We start from the raw sequence: 16,155 nt of genomic DNA, 5'->3' as shown, positions 1-16,155 counted from the left end.
TGCTGGCGCCGGCAGAGCCAGGGCCGGTGCAAGGAAGTTTTGCGCCCGAGGCGAAACTTCCACCTTGCGCCCTCCCAGCCCTGCAGCAGCTCCCCGCCTCCCCTCCTCCCTGAGGCACCCCCGCCCCCATCAGCTCCCCACCCGCTGGCCTGGGGAGCCCTGCGGTACCTCCTCACCCCAGGTCACCTCCCTGGGCTGCAGCTCAGGCTCCCTCTCCCCTCAGGGGCTGAAACACTTCTTTAAAAAATTGGGGGTGCCGCTTTTTGGTGCCCCCAAATCTTGGCGCCCTCGGCAACTGCCTAGTCGGCCCAAACGGTAGCACCAGCCCTGGGCAGAGCCAAGGGGACCCCAGGGAGTGTTGCCAACTTTTCGACTGCAGGAAATCGAAGACCCCTCCCCCGACCCTTCCCGAGGGGCCCCCCCTTCTATGAGACCCCGTGTCACGGGGTCCCCGGGCGCTGCTCTGGAGCTGCTCCCCACCAAGCCAGGCAGGACTCTGGGAGCCTCCTCTCCCTCGGAGCAGCCTGTCTGCAGGGCAAGAAGCTCCCACGGCTTCACCTCCTGGGTCTCTCCTTGGAGCATTCAGCCTCCTCTGCCCCTCCGTGCGCTTCCCCCAGCGAGTCCCCCCAGCGGTGTCTTGGGGGGGGCACAGGGTCCTGCCCCCCCACTTCGCAGTCAGACGTGACTCTCAGCCAGCCAGTGACACAGAGGTTTATTCGATGACAGGAACAGGGGCTAACACAGAGCTTGTAGGTACCGCGAGCCGGACCCCTCGACCGGGTCCATTCTGGGGGGCAGTGAGCCAGACCCCCACGTCTGCACTTCACTCCTCGTCCCCAGCCAGCTCCAGACTGACCCCCCCCAGCTCCTCCTCTCTGCTCAGCTCCTTTCCCGGGCCAGGAGGTCACCTGACCCCTTTGTTCTCCCCCCCCCCTTTAGCATCCCCTGGCAGGGGGGAAGGGCCTGGCCATTAGTTGCCAGGCGACAGTGTCGGCCATTTACGCACACTGGCCTTTATCCCACCACCTAGAGACTTAAGAACTGCAGAGGGGAAACTGAGGCACACTACAGTATTCAGAGGAAACATTAGGAACAGCCCCACTTCGTCACACCTGCCCCCTCCCTCCGTCACTCGCTCACCCCCACCCTTGCTCATTTCCCCAGGCTGGGTAGGGGATTGGGGTGTGAGGGGGAGTGAGGGGCCCCCGGAGCGAGTGAAGGACCCTGCTCCAGGCGCCCTGAAAAACTCTTATGGGGGGCCCTGCGGGACCTGGTGCAAATTGCCCCACTTGCCCCCACCTCTGGGCGGCCCTGGGTTGGGGCAGGGGATTGGGGTGAGGGAGGCGGTTCGGGGTGCAGGCTCTGGGCAGCGCTTACCTCAGGCGGCTCCTGGAAGTGGCCGGCATGTCCCGCTGGCTCCTAGGCACAGGTGCGGCCAGGCGGCTCTGCGCGCTGCCCCGTCTGCAGGTGCCGCCTCTGCAGCTCCCATTGGCTGTGGTTCCTGGCCAATGGCAGCTGCGGAGCTGGCACTGGAGGTGGGAGCAGCGCATGGAGCCCCCGTGGCCCCGCTGTCCCTGGGAGCTGGAGAGGTTGGTCACTTTCCGGAGCTGCGTGGAGCCAAGACAAACAGGGAACCTGCCTCAGCCCCGGGCCTCGCGGCGCCGTCGACCGGCCTGTTAATGGCCCAGTCACCAGCGCTGACCGGACGCCTGGCAACCGAACCCGGGTGCATCTGGGCCGGAGCCCGGCCGGGCTGGGCCCTCGCTGCTGCCCCCTGCTGGCGAAGTGCAGCCCAGCCCCCCGCAGGGCTCAGCCGGACAAGGGCTGCCCCGGGAGCTGTAGTAAGGTGAGTCCATGAGACATAAACCCTCGGTGTCAGGGCCCGGTGGGAGGCCTGAACTGGGGTAACAGTCAGGACGTTGTTAAGCCAAGCTGGGCTGTGAGCCAGAGGCAGGCCCCGCTCACAGGAGCTGGCAAGAGGAGGGCTGCTAGAACTGCGTATTAATCCCTAATGAAATGATGGCACCAGAACGGCTGGGTACGAACCCATCCCACACAGATAAAGAACAGGCAGCCCCAGCCTAAAGACAGTATGAAAGGACAATACGACGCAGAGACAGGACGATGGATGGATGGTTTGTTCAGACCAACCTGTGTCAAGAGAAGGGCAACCCCCTAATCGAGGGGCTGCACCTCAGTGCGTTCAATGATGCGTAACCTGTTTGTACCTGTGTATAAAAATACACCCCTGAGTGGATGTGACTGACTGAGCCGCTCCATTGCCGGGGACACAAATTCGCAGTATGTCCTGCAGAGTCTATGGTCTGCGGTCACTGGGGGGTCTCTCAGGGTCTGCGGTGCCAGCGATCTGCAGAGCCGGGGCAGCACCCATAGGGAACTCACCCGCAGCCGACTGATACCAACATCGACCAGAGCAGAGCAGAGCCCCACACCGGGAGCATCTGATGACAGGAGGGAGCTCTCTGCCCCCCTCCTGCTGAGCCGGGGGGCGGCCCCACTGGGCCAGGCCTGATTTGCACCCCTGTGCTGGGACCCTCTGGGCTTTGCCCTTCGCTGCAGGGGGGCCGGGCTGGGGGTGGGGCCCAGGGAGCCGTGTCAGGTTCTGGGGCCCCAGGAGACGGGTTTAGTGGGTGGTTGGAGCCGACGGGCAACGCTGGGTTGGACTTTGTGCCCCAGCTTGTCCGTCAGGCTGGGGGTGTCTGGGTCCGGCTGGGGGTGTCTGGGTCGGGCTGTCGCCTGTTTCTGCTGGTCCCTGTTCCCCACGTGCCCTGTCTCTGGGCCGCTTCTCTTTTCAGTGAGTCCAACTTTCCTCCTGGCCGTGCCCTGGCTGACCGCACGGCGGGGGGGATCTTCACAGGGAGGGTGGGGGCCCCGTGACCAGTCAATCCCTGGCCCTGACTCACCCCCGCCCCCCGCCCCCAGGAGAAGCCCAGTCACTCCAGGCTCTGGGTCCCAGCACAGCTCCCTTCACACCCTGCCGGGCACCAGGGATCCACCCGCCTGCCAGGGACGGGACATGGGGCAGAACTGCCCCCCTGGGACGGCCCCACAATGGTCAACAGGTGGGAGGGGCTGGTCCTGACAGGTGCGGGGAGACCAGAGCTGCAGTAGCAGGGGGCTGCAGGTCGGGAGTGAGGGGCACCAGTTTGTATCAGTCTCTCTTATTCTCCTCTGGCCTGAGCTCCTGCCTCCAGCTGGCTGGAGCCCCAGCTCCCCATCGCCCCGACCCGCAGAGCCCTGGGAGGGGGCGGGGAGCCAGCCTGGCCCTGCAGCCCCAATGGCCACCCCCAGCCCCTGCTCGGCCCCACGGCCCGGCCCCGGAGGCAGCCACACTGGGCCGGCGACTCCCCGACATCCCGGGGTAAGGATCAGCAACGCCGGGAACCGCCGGACGCAGCTAGTGGGGACCCCCCCCAGGCCCCCCATGTGTGTCCCGGCGCCCCCTGCTGGATGGGACGGGCCCTGCTGTGGGTGGAAGGGGAGGAGAAGTGTGTGTGTGTGTGTGGTGGGGGTGGGTGGATGTGGCTCTGTGGGGGGGGTGTACGGGGTGTGTGTATGGGTGGGTGTGTATGATGGGGGTGGGGGGGGCGGGGGGTGAATGTCCCTGTGTGGGGTGTGGGGAGGTCTATGGTGAGGGCGGGAGGACACACGTGGCCCCACAGGGGTGGCAGGATCAGGCTGCCCAGCCCAGCTCTGTGTGTGTCTCTGTGCCCAGACACCGGGGGGAGGGGCGGGGGGGCAGGGAAGCATCACGGGATCTCCAGACGGACTCTATAGCGAAGGCGTCTCCAGTCCCCCCCCCCGCTGCGCCTTCAAGGGGGGGAGGGTCCGGCCCTGGCAGACGGGGGAGAAATCGTCCCCTGGGGGCCGGGGCATGGAAGAGGACAGGGCCCCACAGCCCGGTGTCTGGGCAGGGGGAGGGGCGGGTGAGTCCCCCTCCCCCCGGGGCAGGCAGGGCTGTCGGGAAGGGGGGGCAGGTGCCAAAGGGGCCGCACCCCCTGCCCCGTCCCTGCGCTGGGCCGGGCAAGGGAGGGGCTTCGTGCCAGCTCCGCTCCCTCCCCCGCCCCCGTCTCTGCCCTTTGCCCCCAGCCGGGAACCGGGCGTCTCTGCTGCCCCGGCAGCTCCCGGCGGGTCCCGCAGCAGCGACGGGCGATGGGGCGAATCCCCCACAGACCGGGCGGCCCTTGGCCGGGGATTCTCCTGGCAGGTCAGAGGGGGAGAACGTGGGACCCAGGTGTCCGGGACACAAAGGCCTCCAATAGGAGAAAGCAGAGGGGCTGCGGGTCGGGACTGAGAGGCACCGGCAGAGCTGGGTGGGGGACCCCAGGGCTGGGGTAGCAGGAGGGGGCCTCTGACGCTTCCTTCCCCAGGCTGGGTCCCACCCGAGGTTGCGCCCCAAAGCCCCGGGGGACCCCACAGAAGCCCCATTGTTCCCCGCAGCTTCTGCTTTGCATGGGGGGATTAGCAGGGATCAGCTGTTTGTGTCTCTGTCCCAGAGCACTGGGGGGGAGGGACACACCCAGCCCCCCTCCACTGAACTCCCTCCCCCAGATCTAGCAGGCGGGACCCGCCCCACGCAGAGACCCAGGGACCAGGCACCTCACGGGGGCCGGGGGGAGAAGGGAGAAGACCCTCCCCCTCCCCCTCCCCTCCCCTCCCCTCCCCTCCCCTCCCTGGTTCCTTCCTCCCAAGCGAAGGGGAAGTGGGCAGACGAGGCTGGGGGAGGAGTCTGAGGCGGGAGGGGCCCCGTGGGGCTGCCCTGCCTGTGGGTCCGGACTCCAGGGTCCCGGCCCAGAGACGCCGCCCCTGGGTCGAGGCAGGTCCCGCTGCAGGAAGAGGTGTCGGGGCAGCACCTGGCGAGGGGCCCCTTGCAGCTGGGAGGGTGGAGCCGGGGTGGGGGGACCCAGGTGTCCCGGACACACAGAGCTGGAACAGGGGACAGTGCAAGTGAAAGCAGAGGGGCTGCAGGTCGGGAGTGAGGGGCACCAGTTAGTATCAGTCTCTCTGGTCTCCCCCCCGCAGCCTCCGTCCTGGGCTCCTGCCTCCAGCCGGCGCCGGCCCAGACCCCAGTGACCATCGTCCTCACCCCGCCGAGCCCCGAGGTGGGAGGGGGCGTCAGCCTGGCCCCGCAGCCAACGCCACAGAACTTCGTGCTCTGCTACTGGTACCGATCAGCGACCGCTGCTGTAAACAACCGGATCCTCACCTACTTCCCAAACCCCGCTCAGCAGAACGGCCCGGCCCACACGGGGCGGGAGACAGCGGGGCCGGGCTGCGTCCTGCACATCGCGGGGTTAACGCTCAGCGACACCGGGAACTACACGGTGCAGATACAGACCGAGACTAGCTCCGGCCTCGGCTCGGTGCCTCTGCGCGTCTATGGTAAGTGCCACCCCCGGAGCTGCGCTGATCCCGTCCGTGTCCCCCCCGCCATCCCCGCCCCAGCGATGGGGCTCTGGGCGTCTCCCCGGGGATGAGCCCGGCTGGTGAGGGGCTGTCGGGGGCTGTGTGGGGGGGTCTGGCCCCCCAGGGCGGGGGTGTCCCCAGATCCCCCGGGGCCATAGGCGGCAGGTTTGTATAATTTTTGGTGGGGCCCAAAATGGTGGTGCCCCCCCGCTCCCGCCCTGTAAGCCGATATAAAAAAAAGCTACAACCGTCAGCGCCACAAGATTACAAGGGTCAATTAAAAGTGGAAAGTCAGAAGCAGCACTTGCCTACTTCAATATACAGTATTATATTTTGTTGCACCTGTTGTGATGAAGTGGGAATGTTCTTAATATTTTCTCTGAATGCTGTGTGGGTGCCTCAGTTTCCCCTGCAAGATGCCAACTGAAGGTGTTGGGAACAGAGAGATCAGGTGGCCTCCTTGTCCAGAAGAGACACAGAGGCCAGAGGAGGGAGTGTCAGTTTGGAGCTGGCTGGGGAAATGGGGAGAGACCCAGAACTTGGTTCTGGGCTCCCCACCCCCCAAAATGGACCTGACAGAGGGGTCCTGTTTTCTGTACCAACAAGCTCTGTTTAAACTGTGTTCCCATCATCTAATAAACCTTCTGTTTTACTGTCTGGCTGAGAGTCACATCTGACTGCGGAGTTGGGGTGCAGGGACCTCTGGTTGCCCCAGGACCTGCCTGGGCAGACTCGCTGCGGAAAGTGCATGGTGTGGAAGGGCATGCTGAATGCTCCGAGGTCAGACCCAGGAAGGTGTAAGCTTCTTGCCCTGGAGACAGTATGCTCCGAGAGAGGAGGCTCCCCCAGAGTCCTGACTGGCTTTGTATGGAGATGTTCCAAAGCATCACAGCATCCCCTTCCACACCGTGCACTTCCCAGAAGTCCGCACAGGCACTGACACTCCCTCCTCCGGCCTTTGTCTCTTTTCCAGGCATTAGGAGGCCACCTGATCTCTCTGTTCTCCAACACCTTCAGTTGGCACCTTGCAGGGGAAACTGATTTGGGAGAAATGAAGTAAAAGCTGCCCAAACCGAGCTTGAGCACTCCTGAATTTTGAGGTGTTCCAATCTGGAAGGCAGGTGCTGGGGGTGGGAGAGGGCTGTGGGCTCCATGGGGGAGCATGGCAGCAACTGTCTGGAGCTGCATGGAGCCAGATACGCTGGTCTGAGTGGCACAGTAAGCGGTTTGGGGGTTGGAGAAGAGGTAGGGGATTCCGGGGGGCAGTCAAGGGACAAGGAGCAGGGTGGGTTGGATGGGGCAGAGGTTTGGAGGGGCAGTCAGGGGACAGGCAGCAATTGGATAGGCATGGGAGTCCAGGGGACTTATCAGGGGACAGGTAGGAGGTGGGGTCCTGGGGGGGAAGTTGGGAGGGTCTCAGGAGGGGGCAGTTGGGGACAAGGAGAAGGGAGGCTTAGATAGGGGCTGAGGTCCCAAGGGGCAGTTAGGGGCAGGGGTCTCAGGAGGGGGTAATCGGGGGACAAGGACCAGTGGTGCTTAGATAGGGGGTGGGGGTCCTGGGGGGCAGTTGGGGCAGGGGTCTGGGGAGGGGGCAATCAGTGGCCAGGGGCTGGGATTCAAAGGGCTCTGGGCTGCTGGCAGCCGCGGGGAGCCCGGAGCCCTTTAAATCCCAGTCCAGGCTGGGAGTCAGAGGGCTCTGGGCTGCCTGCAACCGCGGGGAGCCCAGAGCCTTTTAAATCCCAGCCGGGGCCGGGAATCAGAGGCTCTGGGCTGCCCGCGGTTGCAGGCAGCCCAGAGCCCTCGGGCTCCCGCCCGCGGCGGGGATTTAAAGGGCTCTGGGCTGCCGGCAGCGCAGAGCAGGGGAGAAACCTAGCTCCAAATATTGCTGGAGCAGAGCCCCTGTCTGTGAATATTCCTGGGGCTTGTTGGTGCCCATGCCCGGGGCATCTCTGACCCCGCCCTGTTTCCCCAGAGCTGCGCAGCGGGGTGCGTGCGGCCAGCTGCGGAGATGAGCCCCCCCACCCCGGTGCCCTGGTGCATGCTGGGAAGACCCCTGTATCACGGGGGGGGGAGATGTCTTGGGGGGGGGGTCAGACCCACCTGCTCTTTTACTGCTGCTTTTCTAAGTTTTGGAGCCTGTGGGGGAGGGGGGCTCATGATGTCACTGTGGGGCCTTTGCACCAGGGCTCCCCAGATCCAGCCCCCCCCCCCCCGGGCTGTCTGCAGCGGGGGCAGCCGGGCGCTGTTGGGGTCACACTCGCTGGTCCCTGCAACTGAAACTGGACCCAGAGCACCCAGCGCGGGGGGGCGCTGGCCCTGGGGGACTCGGGGGGGTACTGGGGGCTGATATCCAGCTCAGGGGGGGTCAGCGCTGGCCCTGGAGGGCTTGGTGGGGGGAGCGCTGGGACCTGCTGGCATCCAGGAGCCGGACGGCCAGAGCCAGAGCTGGGGGCTGGCACCTGCCCAGGCAGCTGGTGAACGCCTGGGCCCCACGTGCGAGTCCTGACCCAGCCGCCCGGTGAGGCCCAGTGGGGGCAGCTCATCGTGGGGGCAAAGGGGGGGCTCTGCCTGTCAGCGTCTCCCGGGCATTAGCAGGCTCAGCTCTGGCTCCGGTACGGGGCGTCCCTCGCACCCAGTGAGCGGCTGGGGCTGTCCCCTGACAACCGGACCCTCACGGTGCTGGGTGTCACCCGGGGCGACGCCGGCACCTACCAGTGCGAGGTCGGGAACCCCGTCAGCACCAACCGCAGCGAGCCCAGCACCGTGACGCTGGCCTGTGAGTAACTGCAGCCCCGGCCCCCAGCCCCTCTGGCCCTGCCGGCATCACCCAGCCACGGAGATGCGGCTGCCTCTGGGGTGGGGCAGGGGGCTGTTTATACCTTGCTCTGCTGGTGCCAACCCTCCCCCGATCCCCTCCCTCTCTGTGTAGATGGGCTACAGCCGGCCAGGATAGACCCCCCAGGACCCATTGGCCTGACCCTCGGATCCCCTCTGACCCTGACGTGTGTCACCGACTCCCTCCCAGCCCCGAGCTATCGCTGGGTTCTCAACAGCACCGACACTAAGGAGACCGGGAGCAGCTTGAACGTTAACCCCACAACCTTGGATCAGCTGAGCACGTACAAGTGCCAGGCTCACAACCCCGTCACCGGCCTCAGGGCTAGCGCAGAGATCGAGGGGCTGGGTGTCACGGGGTCCCCGGGCGCTGCTCTGGAGCTGCTCCCCACCAAGCCAGGCAGGACTCTGGGAGCCTCCTCTCCCTCGGAGCAGCCTGTCTGCAGGGCAAGAAGCTCCCACGGCTTCACCTCCTGGGTCTCTCCTTGGAGCATTCAGCATCCTCTGCCCCTCCGTGCGCTTCCCCCAGCGAGTCCACCCAGGCGGGGTCCTGGGGGGCCACAGGGTCCTGCCCCCCCACTGCGCAGTCAGACGTGACTCTCAGCCAGCCAGTGACACAGAGGTGTATTCAGACGACAGGACACAGGCCAGGACGGGTCTTGCAGGCACAGACAGCAGGACTCCCCTTAGTTAGGTCCATCTGGGGGCCCCAGGGAGGCCCAAGCCCCGTTGGGAAGCCCAAGCCCCCCCCTGCCCCGGGACTCCCCTCTCCATTTCCCAGCCAGCTTCAAACTGAAACTCCCCCCAGCCTCTCACTCAGCCCCCCACCCCAGCTCCTCCCCCAGCCTTTGTCTTTTGTTCAGTGTCAGGGCAGAGGTGTCACCTGGCCTCCAACCCCCCCCCTGGGGTCTCAGGTTACCTGCTCAGGTACCTCCCTCCCCAGGGCAGCCAGTCCCAGCACAGCCCCCTGCCGCCTTCCCAGGCCAACGCCCCCCACTCAGCACTCACAGAACAGCCAGAACATTCCCACTGCCTCACACTGGGGGAGTAGCCGGGCACCGCGCCCCACGCCCACCTCTGTCTGTCCTGCCGGCGCCCCGGCCACTCCAGATCTGCCCTGTATCCAGCCGGGCTCCCTGTCTGCCTGGAACGTACCCTGTCGCCTGTCACTCTGTGCACCAACCCCTCGGGTCAGCACCTGCGCCCTGGGCTCTGCCTGGCTCTGGAGCCGGGTCTGGGGTCTTCAGCTCAGTTCTGGATTCACCCCTCGGGCTCTGTTCTCCAGGGGACGCTCCCGTCTGTCTCCAGTCTGGATCAGACACCCCCTGTCGCCTGTCACTGCCTGCGCCGATCCCGCTCCCCGTGCTGGGCGCTCTCGGCTAGTTCAGTGTCTCTCCAGCCACATCCCTCTGCCCTCTGGTCCGGCCCAGGGCCCAGCTCCACCCCGTGGGCTCTGTCCTGTGGGGGCTGCTCCCAGTCGTGCTGCAGCTGGGCCGGACGCTGCCTGTCGCCTTCCAAGCAACGCCCGACCCGTCCAATCAGCAGGTCGAGTGCCCTGCGCTGTGCCCGTCTCTCCCTCCCGGCTCTGTCCTGTCCCTGCCACCTGCACCTCCGGAGCATCTGTCCTCTGTGGGACGCCCCCATCACACCCCACTGCAGCTCAGACAGCAGATTCCTGCCCCCATGGCACCTCCGGCTGGTTCCCACCTGGGCCGGGCGTCTGGCCATGGCTCTGGCGGGGGGTGTCGGTCTGTACCCGCTATCAGCCTACGGGCTGGCTCCAGGCCCCCAGCCGCGCACCAGGCGTGTGTCTCTGCCTGAGATCTGGGCACTGCTGGCCCCAGCGCTGCCTCCTGGGGGTGGGTAGCGGATGGGGCAGATCAGTGGGGGAGGCACCATCTCTCTGAGCCGCTGTTTCTTCCTTTGCTCTGTTGATTCTCTCCTGGGACTCACCAGCTCCTTCCTGGTTCGCCTCCCCCCACGGCCCCCGCGCCCCTCAGTGCCCCCCAGCAAGGGGAGCTGGAGAGTGAATTAGCCAGTGGGCAGGACAGGGAGCTCGGAGGGGGACAGGGGGATGGGGGCTGCCCTGAGGGAGCAGACGGGAGGGGATGTTCCCAGCCCCCCGGGGAAGGGGTTACAGACTGGAGGGGTTTCCTTGGCCCTGTCGCTGGGGTCCGGATGCCCCCTCCCCAGTCGAACTCTCGTGGGTCGTGGGGAGAACCCAGGGGGCCTGAGGCTGCGAGGCCCTTGCTGAGCTATGGGGCTGGGTGGTAATGGGGGGCAGTGCTAGGCTGGGCAGCTGTCCCCCACCACGACATCACCCCGATCTCCCCGGGGACGGTGAGCGGTTCTGGCTGACTGCCCACGATGCACCAGCGAGGTCACCCCCACCCCCAGCCTGGGTCTGGGATGGGCAGCGCCGTCCAGGTCAGAGGGGACGGCAAGGAACCGGCACAGGGCCGTGCCCACGGGGCAATGCCAGCAGCACCAGGCGACCTGGGGGGTTGTGACCCTTGAGTCGGGCCCAAACCGTCACGGGATCGGCTTGAAAATCCTGCTGTCGGGACGTAGCCTGGGATATGGTACAACAACAGCCGAGAGTCTTCTGAAAATAACGGGGCTCCGGGAGCCAGAGCCTCAGGGAGGCACCAATAACTGTGAGACTCAACGCCGGCGAGAGGGACACTGTGCCAGAGCCCAGAAGGCGACCGCCCGTCTCCACAGGTCTGAGGGGCAAAGGGCGAAGGACCCTTCCCACGACACCGCAGGGCAGTGACAACAGGACACTTCCCCCAGTCCCGCGGGGCGGGGCATGGACACACGGTAACGCTCTCTCTGTTCCCGGCACAGAAAAGCTTGCCAAGCCCACGGTGACGCCGAACCAAACCCAGGTGCCCGAGAATGGGACCCTCACCCTCACGTGCAACACTTCCCCCAGCGCCGACACCGTGCTCTGGCTCCAGAACGGGTCGTACATCGCACCCAACAAGCGGCTGGGGCTGTCCCCTGACAACCGGACCCTCACGGTGCAGAATTTCACCTGGGGCGACGCCGGGACCTACCAGTGCGAGGTCGGGAATCCCGTCAGCACTGAACGCAGCGAGCCCAGCACCATGACGCTGGCCTGTGAGTAACTGCAGCCCCGTCCCCCGGCCGCGCTGCCCCTGCCCTGGCAGCATCACCCAGCCACAGAGATGCGGCTGCCTCACTGCTTCCAGCCATCCCCTGACCCTGTCCCTCTCTGTGCCGATGGGCCGGACTCTGCCAGGATAGACCCGCCTGGACCCATCGCTCTGACCCTCGGGTCCCCTCTGACCCTGACGTGTCACCGACTCCGTCCCAGGCCCGAGCTATCGCTGGGTTCTCAACGGCACCGACACTAACGAGACCGGGAGCAGCTGGACCTTTAACCTCACGATCTGGGCTCAGCAGGGCACGTACGAGTGCCGGGCGCACAACCCCGTCACCGGCCGCACTGCCTGGGCGTCTGTCGCCGTGCGGGTGACAGGGACGGGTGAGTCCCTGGTGTGAAGCAACGTGCTGCAGACACAGGGATCCCAGTTCTGGCACCAACGCCCCAGCACAGCGCTAGGGGGCCCGGGCTGCAGGGAGCAGGGCAGTGGCTCAATAGGGGGCGCTCTCCCCTGGCAGTCAGTGCTGCCCCCAATGGGTGCTGGGGGGCCCGGGCTGCAGGGAGCCGCATGGGGGGATTGTGGCTGAATGTTTGATCCAACCCCCCTCCAGTCTCTCCTCCAGACGCCCCTCGTCCAGGACTCTCTGCTGGGACCATCGCTGGGATCGTCATCGGGTCACTGGCGGGGGCGGCGCTGATTGGAGTCTTGGCCTATTTCCTCTGTGAGTTACAGCCCCCCCGGAGAGCCAGGACTCCTGGGTTCTCTCCCTGGCTCTGGGAGGGGAGTAAGGTTTAGTGGTTAGAGATGGGGGGCTGGGAACCAGGACTCCTGGGTTGTATCCTGGCACCAGGAGGGGTGTGGGGTTTAGTGGTTAGAGCAGGGGGGGCTGGGAGCCAGGACCCCAATTCCAGCGTCTCTGATGATTCCTCCCAGACTCTCGCTGCCGGAACGAGACCCCCAGGGAGAATGAGGGACCCGTCCCGGTGTACGAGAACCTGCCCCCTACAGCTGGGGCGGGGCCAGTGGTGAGTAACAAGGGCTCAGTCCCCCCCCCCCATTCCAGTCCCATCCCCTCCTCTGTGGGTGCCCCTCAGTCTGGACCCGCAGCCCCCAGCCAGTTTACCCTGTCCCCTTTGGGCGGGGGTGGGGGGGTTACACAAACCCGAGGTCCCATTGACTGTCCCAGGGTGTCCCCCCCCCCGAGCTCGGCTGGGGGGTCTCTGGGGTCTGGTGCTAACGACCCTCTTGCCTCTGTCTCCCCCAGGCCCAGCCCGGGAGTCCCCCTGACTCTAGCCCCACGTACCAGGTGAGCGCCGGCCCCTTGCACTGTATCCTCCCCCCTGAGGGGGGTTGGAAACAGTGGGGGAGGGAGCTGCCCCCCCAGAAGCCCTATGGCTGGGAATGGGCCTGGTTATCACATTCCAGAGCTGGGGGCGGGGGGGGCAGAGTGAGCCAGAGGGAGACCAGCCGGGAGCCCCAGAGCTGAGGGGAGGGGCTGGGGTGGCCCAGCACTGGGGGAGAGGGATGGGGCCCCAGGATGGGAGGGGCTGTTGGGCCCCATGGGGGGAGCTGGGGGGTTGGTCCTGCAGGGTGGGGTCCCCAGCTCTCCCCTGGGGCGTCTCTGGCTGAATCGTCCCCGTTTCCCCCAGACGCTGCAGCCCCGACAGCCGGACGTGTACGAGGAGCTGAAGAAGTGACGCCCCCTCCTGCCCCCGGGGCCTGCTGGGAGGGGCCCGGGGCCTGCTGGGAAAGGCCCGTCCCTGAGCCTGGGTCCCGACGTCCCGTCGATGAAGCGTTAAAGGCAGGAACAGTCACCGCCCGGCCCGGGGGGTCCGTCCGTCCGTCTGTCCATGCTGCTCCCTGGGCCCATCACCGCAGCGTCTGGGCCCCTGTGAGGAAATCAGAAAGTCGGCGCCTGTGACTGGCTCTGGCTCCGGCTCCGTTGTGCCCAGCACAGGATTCGGCTGGTGACGTCTCACGACCAAACACCCCCCGGCCTGGGACACGTGCCCTGTTCTCTGCCCGCCTGACCTGGGCCTGGCGCTCTGTGTCCCACACCAGGCCGTGGGAGCTCCCCACTGCACGGAGGGGCCCGGGCGGCTCAGTGACCGGCCTGGTCCCACGGGGAGTCTGTGGGGCTGCAGGGACTCAGACCTGGGTCTCCCCAGTGCCCGGCTGGTGCCCAAACCAGGGCCAGGGGTCCCCGCCCAGGGCTTCCCCCCACCCTCCCCCCAGTGCCCGGCCCCACGTCTTCCCCTGCCGGGGGCAGTTCTCCCCTGCAGAGCTGTGAGCAGCGACGCCGACCCGCCCGGACGGGCCCCGGGACCCCTGGCGGAGGGCACAGGGCACCGAGGGGTTCACAGGGCCCCCGGCCCTGACGTCTCCAGACCAGCCCCCAAAGGGGCTCGGGAGGTCCCTGCCCTGAGCCGGCAGCGCTGGGCGCGGTGAGCGCGGTGAGCCGTGTGCCGGGGGCACGTCCGGAGCTGTGTCTGGCCTGGGTCCCAGGGGCCGGTTCCAGCGGGGCAGCGGGAGGCACCAGGCCTGTCCCTGGCAGACAGGAGGCACCGGGCCGTTCTCTCTGTGCCCGGCTCCGGGGGCGCTGGGTGGTGCCGAGCTCGCCAGGCGGCTGGTTCCACCCGGAGCCAGGCCCCAGCAGCATCGGCACCAGCCCCAGGGAAGCAGCCGGGACGGAAAAGCGCCCAGTGTGTGTGTGGGGCGTTTCTGAGAACAGACACTGGCTTGGGGGGAGGTATCGTGGGGTGGGGGTGGCACCCAGGGTCCTGCCCCGAGGGGAGCAGCTGCCAGCGGGTTTGTCTCCTGCAGGGAGCGTTGGAGCCCGGCCGGCTGGGAGCCGGGGGGAGCCGGACGCTGGGGGGGCTGAACCCCGCAGGAGCTGCCGGGGCGGGTTCGGGACGTCGGGGCGCTGGGAAACGCGTTCCCAGTTTATTCTCCATCTCACCCGTTGTCCCGTGAACTCCAGCGGCTCCTTCTCCCAGCTCTGGGCAATGAACTCAGCCTGGTTTTCTCTGTAACCCCTGGCCGGGCCGGGGCCGAGCGGGGCTGGTTGGGGGTCACTGCTCAGCTGGGGGTTCTGGGCCATGGGGGGGAGCAGGGAACTCGGCCAGTGGGCAGTGCCGGGGCTGGGCGCCCCAGGGGGCTGCTGGGCGGGGGGGCATCGCTGACCTGCCCAGGGCTGAGGGGAGGGTGTGATGCCGGGGGGGGGGGGGGGTTGGGATCTGATCCCTGGTAGGGCCAGACAAGGCTCCTCGGGCTGGGGCAGGGGGTCGTGAGGGGCCTCACAGCCCGGCACCCTGGGAGGTGTCACATGGCCCAGGTGGCAAAGGGGGAACAGAGCGAGAGCAGAGGCCCCACATGTGGCCTCCATGGGCCCGTCTGCCCAGCAATTACAGACCCAGAGCTGGGCCCTGCCCCTGCACCCCATTGTGTTATAACCCAGCCCCGGGCAGGGCCCCCCCATGCCCCTGGCGCAGGCCGTCCCTGCAGGCTGGGGGCTCCGGGCAGGGCTGGGGGTGTCTGGGGGTGTCTGGGTCAGTCTGGGGGTGGCTGGGTCGGGCTGTCGCCTGTTTCTGCTGGTCCCTGTTCCCCACCTGCCCTGTCTCTGGGCCGCTTCTCTTTTCAGTGAGTCCGACTTTCCTCCTGGCCGTGCCCTGGCTGACCGCACGGGGGGGGGGGGATCTTCACAGGGAGGGTGGGGGCCCCGTGGCCCGTCAATCCCTGGCCCTGACTCACCACCCCCCCCCCCGGCCCCAGGAGAAGCCCAGTCACTCCAGGCTCTGGGTCCCAGCACAGCCCCCTTCACGCCCTGCCAGGCACCTGGGACGGGACATGGGGCAGAGCTGCCCCCCTGGGACGGCCCCACAATGGTCAGCAGGTGGGAGGGGCTGGTCCGGACCATGGGCGCCAGGTTTGTATCATTTCTGGTGGTGTCCAGAACAGGTCCAGGGCCGTCCCGGGCAGACGCAAAGTGCACAGCTGCGCAGGGCACCAGGAGACTTGGGGCACCACATTGCCTGGTGCCCTACACAGCTGTGTGCTGCTCCAGCCCCTGCTCCGCCCCAGCCCGCCCCCACCCTGCCCCCCACTCCATCCCTTTCCCAAAGCCCCTGCTCTGCCCTAGTGGAGCAACCCGGCCCCAACCCCCTCCACTCCACCGGCTTGTGCTGGGCGGTGGTTCCCCCCTACCCCCCAAGCCAGCTCCTGCCCCCCCCCGTGGAGGCCTGTGGCCCCACACAGCTCCCCCATGGGGGGGGGCTGCGGAGGGCACCGTAATGGCTAGGGACGGCCCTGAACGGGTCCAACCAGGGCAGGTACGTTCCAGGAGAAACCCCTTATGTTCTTTTAGCAGATTTGACTAAATTGTCCAGAGTCAAATGATTTAAATCACATTGTCTCTTTGCCTGGATTATTTACAGACATTTCTTTGGAAACGGGCCCGTTTTCCCTTCAGAACAGCTGCAAAGAAACCAAGAATTCGCTCCCTCTCACACTCGTCCTTTTCTTCAACATTTCACATCTATCAACTGCTCAATTCCCTCCAGCCTCTGCAGGGTTAACTTCTCACTCTCTTTCCTTCACTCACTCAGTCAGCTCCCAAAGTGACGGGGATGGGGAGTTTCTTGGTTTTCTGTGTTTCCCAGGGGGCTGCATGCAGGGGGGGGGGCTCAGTGTCCCGGGTGTCGCTGGTTTAACGAGGGGGGGGGAGAGGGAGTTTGTTGGGACACAGGGACCGGAGAGGGAC

At 66.5% G+C, this 16,155-nt stretch overlaps 1 protein-coding gene across 1 annotated transcript; it reads left to right on the top strand.

The window, feature by feature from the left end:
- Positions 1-4,074: 4,074 nt before the first annotated feature.
- On the top strand, positions 4,075-14,120 carry LOC123361620 (carcinoembryonic antigen-related cell adhesion molecule 7-like). The gene is made up of 7 exons (XM_045001656.1): positions 4,075-4,228; positions 5,044-5,403; positions 11,113-11,388; positions 12,007-12,117; positions 12,330-12,421; positions 12,661-12,702; positions 13,046-14,120. The coding sequence occupies exons 1-7, from the start codon at positions 4,174-4,176 to the stop codon at positions 13,091-13,093; spliced, it is 984 nt and encodes a 327-aa protein (XP_044857591.1). The 5' UTR covers positions 4,075-4,173; the 3' UTR covers positions 13,094-14,120.
- The last annotated feature ends 2,035 nt before the right edge of the window (positions 14,121-16,155 follow it).

Source organism: Mauremys mutica, unplaced genomic scaffold (genome assembly GCF_020497125.1).
Source record: "Mauremys mutica isolate MM-2020 ecotype Southern unplaced genomic scaffold, ASM2049712v1 Super-Scaffold_339, whole genome shotgun sequence".
Lineage (NCBI taxonomy): Eukaryota > Metazoa > Chordata > Testudines > Geoemydidae > Mauremys > Mauremys mutica.
This window is presented reverse-complemented; position numbering and strand designations above follow the sequence as displayed.

Bases quoted from the DNA above. Each gene is read 5' to 3' on its own strand.
- LOC123361620 (XM_045001656.1), top strand. From the start codon at position 4,174: ATGGGGCGAATCCCCCACAGACCGGGCGGCCCTTGGCCGGGGATTCTC. The intron at 12,118-12,329 runs GTGAGTTACAGC...GATTCCTCCCAG, and splicing joins AGTCTTGGCCTATTTCCTCT to ACTCTCGCTGCCGGAACGAG. The intron at 12,703-13,045 runs GTGAGCGCCGGC...CGTTTCCCCCAG, and splicing joins ACTCTAGCCCCACGTACCAG to ACGCTGCAGCCCCGACAGCC.